Source organism: Aristolochia californica, unplaced genomic scaffold (genome assembly GCF_029961685.1).
Source record: "Aristolochia californica isolate CCGP_79_NKW_82.1479 unplaced genomic scaffold, dmAriCali1.0.hap1 SCAF_9, whole genome shotgun sequence".
NCBI classification, from domain to species: domain Eukaryota; kingdom Viridiplantae; phylum Streptophyta; class Magnoliopsida; order Piperales; family Aristolochiaceae; genus Aristolochia; species Aristolochia californica.
The window spans coordinates 3,106,818-3,113,608 of NW_027182290.1; the positions used below are offsets into that span (position 1 = coordinate 3,106,818).

The 6,791-nt window shown below is 41.1% G+C and overlaps 1 protein-coding gene across 1 annotated transcript; it reads right to left on the minus strand.

Moving 5' to 3' along the window:
- Window positions 1-726: 726 nt before the first annotated feature.
- On the minus strand, window positions 727-2,790 carry LOC137940235 (uncharacterized). Its single transcript, XM_068785183.1, has one exon. The coding sequence runs from the start codon at window positions 2,714-2,716 to the stop codon at window positions 1,331-1,333; it is 1,386 nt and encodes a 461-aa protein (XP_068641284.1). The 5' UTR covers window positions 2,717-2,790; the 3' UTR covers window positions 727-1,330.
- Between the last annotated feature and the right edge of the window lie 4,001 nt (window positions 2,791-6,791).

Genomic DNA, 6,791 nt, shown 5'->3' on the forward strand with positions numbered 1-6,791 from the left:
CTTTGGACAACTATTAAGAAAAATAGGAAGTTAATTTATATGTGCAGTCCTCTTAGTTGCTTCGCTGGCTAATGTTTCTATAACTTTGCAGATAATTCAATGGATATCACACAGATCATCGAGGATGAAGGTTCTAGGGACCTCTTCTTTGCAAGTACTATGCTTCTGAACAAAATACTTTTCAGCTGAAGAAATGTTTTTTTTTTCATTCATATAATTTTCTTCAAACAAAAAATGCCCACCTTTGATCTATCAATGAGTTACAATGTCTGTTGTACTCTGCTAGGATCATATTTAATATTTGACTCTATTACTATATTTTAAGAAAAAGGTAAAGAAGATTTTCCTTTTATTATTTAGTTGATTAGTGCATTTACAAAACCTTTCTTTATCATGCAGACTGTCAAGACTCCTGAACTTGTGGCTGAGGATGCAGAGCCAGTCTGGTTAAAAGGTGCTAGTAACATCCTGTCTACAAGCAATGTAACATAGGATTCTGAGGATTATTACTGATATTTGCAATCGCCTGAGAGATCCAAGAATTGGTCCAGCTTTGATTTTGGGAGCATGCATTTCTTTTGGTAGTATTCGGACCCAGAGACCTTCAACCTAGCCAATTGAATAGGCAAGTAATAACTTCTGTTTTTTTGTGGCTTCACTGGTTAATAGATATAACTTATCTGATTTTACTGGCAAGCTTTCCTCTGATTTGTGCTCTATTACTAATGTTGCCTTTGTATGTTGCACCAAAATATACGTTGCCGGTCAACTTACTATCATTTTTCATGCACTGTGTTTCAGCCTAAAACCGGATACGTCGTACACTAGCAGCTTTGATCCATGAAAGGCTGCCTTCTATCACTGATGCTGAACAGAAAGATGCAAATCAGTTTCTGTCAAGCGGATCTGATTGGGATTAGCTGTTGCTGTTTGAAATGGCCAAAGATGTTAACCTCAGAAAAAGATATACAAGCAGTCATGACTTTTGCTTTGGAAGCTCGAGAATATGAAATAGCCCTTCAACCAAAAAAAAAAGTAAGTCAAGATCTTCGATCTAGTGTAACAATCTTCCTGCGTGTCACTGAAGAGTGTCAAACATTTCGTTAATAAGGTGGAACAGAACAACATTTTCAACTATTCAATTGCAAAGTTTAATGCAATTAATATATTTTATACGTAAGTTTGGCTCCTTACAGTTGAGACAGGGATGGCGACATGGAAGAACGTGTTGTACAATTCAGGAGGCGAAAATGGAAAAGATTCTCCTCCAAGGTCATCTCTGATGCAGAAGAATGAAACGGCCTTAATTCTGTAAGCTACAATGATGCCATTATATACAGAAACCTGTCCACTTTTGAAAAATCTGAGTCTGATTACCTTCCGAGATTGCCAATCCAATTCCAGTCCTTCCCCCCTTCCCGATTCCTCTGTAGTAGAGTCTCCATTCATCATTTCCATCCATCCGGACCAAACAGGGAGAACAGACGGCTTTGTTATCCCATCCTAGTTCTTCTGGCGATGGAATTAGCACCGGCCCTTCACCACACCGTCTCCAATCCTTGAGCCCGTCTTCAGAGTCTGCTACTCCAATACTCTTCTCTCCAGTGGCAGCCACCCCTTCATACGCCATCACATACCTTCCATCTTTCTTCACCATGACATGGCCGTTCATGACCCCGGCCTCATCGAAAGAACCAGCAGAGCCGCCCCCCATTATCTTGCCCAGCTTGATCCATCTAATCCCATCTCTAGACCTTGCCATCCCGATGCTGAAACACCCTGTGCTCGCATCCCATGAATGGTAATACATTCGGAGGTCCCCAGTCCTGTGAAAAACAACTCGTGGGGCTGCAATGAAGAGAGAATCCCACTTCCCTCCGGCACCCACGTCGAATAGAGCCCCGGTGTGATGCTCCCCTTCAATTCTCGCCCAGTGCCTGCCGTCTTGGCTGATGGCTAGACCTGGTAGTGACAAGAGGGCGCGGTCGGAACTGCAGTCACTTGCTACTCTGGGAAGACTCACCTTTTCAGAAGTAAAGCCAGTGTAGTAAAGCCAATAGACGGCAGTTGCAGCTCTAACCTTACTGCTGGACATGATGAGGACGTCAGAAGGGCGAACGCTGTTGGTATCGAAAGCCCACCAATCTCGGCCGCAGCGGAAGACTATCCCCGCATCCGCACTGGATTGAACGGACCCAGACCCTCTCTCCCAGTGGACCCCATTGCCGGAAACTGCCAATCCGATGGAATCCGCTTCACCATCTTCGGAAGACCCGTGGTACCACATGTACCATCTCTCCTCCTCGTCGCTGAGGAAGCGTTTCACGACAGGCGACCCAATATCTCCAGAATCCCAAGCGTCTGAGGGACCAAGATCAAAGACCAGGCCTCTAAAGGCGGAGGAAGACCCGGCGGCTAAGGAAAGTGTATTCGGCGACTGGAGCTGTTGGGTAGGCGATTGCGTCTGGGCCGTGGATGAAGAAGAGAACTCTGACTCGTTCGGCACCATGCTGTTGTCACTGTGGATATCTGATTTAGTGGAGCAACGAGAGAGGAGGCCACCGGTTTGACGGCTTCGTGTAAAGTAGCCGAGCTGGGGACGAAGGGAGGAGAACGGGGAGAGGTTGAGATAAAGGGCGGCGGTGCCTATTGTGTGGGTGGGAGGAAGAGGGGACGCTAGTACACTGAAGATCTGTGAGGCTGCCACTGCCTCCATTTTTATTCTCCGCCAACAGCAGCCTGAGCAGGTGGCGGGGAGTAGATAGGTGTGGAGTGTGGGACGCACGTTAAATAGCACGGCGGCTTCTGAGCTATTTATAACAACAAACACGCAAGGAATGAAATGAAAAGTGTAAACAAGCTGGGTTAAACTAACTGGACTACCCTTCTTTAACTTGAAGAGTACTCCATTCTGCGAACAAATGAACTCCGAAGCTTTTTCCTGTTTCGATCTTTCTTTTTCCCTTTACCACTGTTTATGATCTGGTATACAGGAGATATACTGTGTAAAGTGTCTCGCTCCTGGCCAAAGCCATTGTCAAAAGCGCAAAAGAGAAAAAAGAAAAAAGAAGTTGATTCTAACTCACATTTGGTTGGTTGATTTTGACATTCGCCCTCGCCCGTCCATACTGTAATGGTGCCCAGAGGTGGCTTCGAACCAAGCCAGCTCGCAAGTGGCTTGAGTTTGGCTCGGTGCTAGTTTGGTTCGATTTGGTATCTTTGGATTTTGAGCTGAGTATGAGATCTAGGATTGGTTCGTTTAAATTAATGAACTGAGCTTGACTGAACCCAGGTTCGGTTCGATGGCTTGCAAGCCGGCTCGTTAACAGACCGAGTCGGAACAGAGAGCGGGAGCAGGGGGGGGGGGGGGGGTGGGGGTGGGAATTTTCTTCCTCCCCTTGTCACCGTCGAGGCAATTTTCATAGCAATTTTGATAAGAGGTCCATTTATCTTTCCTAAGAAAATTTTAAAATATTTATTGTAATTTTCTGATAAGTCACTAATAATAATAGGATTTTATTAAAAAAGATTTTTTGGAAATGTGTATCATAGGAAAAATATTTCTAGTTTTTCCTAGAATATAAATTTTCAACCAGGGGCACTAACGAGGTCATAGTAAATTTATGGTCAGATTCAAAAATTACAAAACAAGTTAAACAACATTTGGAGTAAAAAAGATTAATATTGGTGCGTTTTAATCCATTATTGAAATTCAATCCTGAACCTCCTCTATCATTCTTTTTTAAAATGTACACATAATTTTATATATAATTTATTTGACATATATTTTATATAGAGTATTAAATATAAGTTAAGCTCGAACTCGAACTCAGTCAAAATTATTAGGCTAGAGTTCAATTACAATTTTAGGTTCGAGGCTAGGGTCGGCTCGAGCTCGGGTTCAAAATATTTAAATCAAGTTTGGCTTGAATAAGGTTCAGACTCAGCTGGATTCGATGCCACCCTTATGCCCAATTTTAAGTAGAGATCATTCCCAATTTTATGTAAAATGTATGCATAATTTTATCTACAATTTATTTGATATATATTTTTTGAAAAAATCTAAATGTATGTGGGAACACGAACTGGAGACATGTATTTTTTGAAAAGTTTTAAATGAATGTTGAAGCTCGAGCTCGGCTCGAACTCGGTTAAAATTATTTGGCTCGAGATCGATAACAATTTTAGGCTCGATCCTAGGCTTGGCTCGCGCTCGAATTCGAAATATTTAAATCAAACTCGTCTCGACCGTAGGCAGGTTCGGGCTTGGTTCGGCTCGATGCCACCCCCACCCTTCATCTTTTATTATTATGAACGGATGTTCGTGCATAAGAAACCAATAAGCAATAACTATTCTCATTCTAATTTGATCATATTCACCTCCAAAATCTATAAAAGAAAAACCAATTGAACTCTGATCAACATCAATCATCACTAGTAGAAAGTGTAAGGTTTTCTGTTTTGTTATTGTCACTTGTATACTAGGACAACATCTCAAACATTGACTCATGTGTGAGGTCACTCCACTACTATTAATACTCACATTTTTTTTACAATGAACACATTAGACCTTTTACGCACCATCTACAAGTAATATTTCTTTGAATTCAAACTACACACGAGACCTTTTTTGTCTTTTTATACTCTGGATAGAATCACTTTCTTCTTCATTTGGGATACCTTCGTCTAGGCTCCCTTAATTGCATTAGTAGTTTGAGCGGGACAAGACTGTGGTGGAGTTTGAGTCATTATCTATAGACACACTAGAAGTAATGTTAACTACAAATGTCAAATGAACAAAAGATGTTGACATTCTTACTTCTATAAAATAAAAAACATAAAGACAAAATGGCAATCCGCACAACAAAGACAAATCCAAAAAACGAAAGATGAACAAATAAAGATGAACAAATAAAGAGACTAATCATAATTCATAATAAGAAAGACATAAGAAGCAATAGAGATTGTGGCTTAATAAATTAAAACAATTTAAATCAAGAGAAACTATGTAGACACTAAGGTGCCAATGTGTCGCTTCTTAAATAATTGGCTCAGAGCGACTTGATCAATCTGGTGGAGGAATTAAATATTTGGCTTCCAGGTTTGTGATATCTCTCACATGAATCTCCAAATTTCAGTGCTACAAGGATGGAGATTTGACCTGCATTGCGCCACCAGGTTCTACCTCAATGCAGCAAGTTAAAGGAGAGGAAATACCTAGAAGTTGACCCTTTCCATCTTTTCATGTAGCCAACCATGCAACCGACCAAAAGACATCGAGTAAAAGAAAACTCTTCTTGAGCCTCCATGGCCTAAAACTCTTCCTAGCTTTGCTTATACTTTTAGCTCAGAAGAGGCTCCTTGAAGCTACGTGAATAAAGTGGAATTTTTCAATTTGAATAAAGTGTAAACCAGTAATATTGGAAATCTTCTATCTGACTTAAGAGTCCATCTACTTCATAAGCTATGTACAGGATGTAATCATATGGACTTAGAGTCTTCGGGGGATTTCTCTACAGCTTCAGATTCTCTATACATGCATCTATTGCGTCAATCAGCTCATGAGGCAGCTCAGGCTATCTTTCTCTCATTGAAGCTAATAGCCCCTCCAAAAGTTAAGCACTACATTTGGTCAGCCTCCCATAAAAAGATCCTTACCTATGATGAGTAACAAAATCATGGCTGCCCTGGGATAAATTCCTTGTGCAAGCTTTGCATTTCAGATCATTTGATGATTCACTGTTCTTTCAGCACTCAGATCTGGGGCTTGGTGCTGAACAAATTTGAGTTGAACTGAAGCTTCGCAAGTCATTCCCTGATCTAAGAGCTCAAAGTTTTTTCTCAAAATTTGCCTCACAATGGTCAAACTCTTTGGCGAGCATCTCTGGCTGCTTTCCCTTGGTTATTCAACTAGACTGCAGTCTTATGAGCAGCATAATTGAGTATTTAATCCAGACCATTCTTCTCTGGTAAAAAAACATACATAGGCATCCTACCAATCTCCCTCGATAAAAAATCACTGGTATTTGGTTCCAGTCTTCACTAAGCATCAGCCTTCCTCCCTCATCCAATGAATTCCTCCTCCCTCAGGGTGCTACTAATTAAATTTTGATGGAAGCTACTTTAGTAATCCGGGTCAGGCTGAGGCTAGAGGAGTCATAAGGGACAATGGAGTCAATAAAGTGACTAGTGCACGTTTCAAAAATGTTGACGAATGACCAGAAATAGAGAAGAACTATAACATGAACAAGTGTATTAAAGAATGACTTGATAAACGGAAATTCACCAACAAAGATGCAAGGCCCAGTAAACTGGATAAAGATTCAGTTTCTGATGACGTGAAAAAACATAAAAAGCTGCTTATACTTCAACAGACCAGCAGACAATAAGGCAATGATGGAATAGATCAACTTACCTTTCACTCCTGGTCTGTTCTGGACTTCCATCTGCGACGCTCTGGTCTGTTCCGTTACTTCTTACGTCCGTGGAGCTATGAAGAGGCTGAGTTCAGCAGAAATAGGGTGCAAACTCGTGAACCGAACCTGCACTCTAAGTTTGGCTCGTTTACTTAAACGAGCAACACTCCGATCTATTCCCTGACCAACTTTCAACTACCGAAAAACAGGAGAAATAAAGGACGGACAACAGATGCAAATTGTACTTCGTATTACCCATCTAAGTACGCTTTGAAAAATGAGTCCAACAGCGAAATGTCAAAAATATTTTTCTTCGAGTATTTAGCAATTTACAAAGCTGTGTCTTACCTCTCTTTTTCCTGCTATAACAGAGAA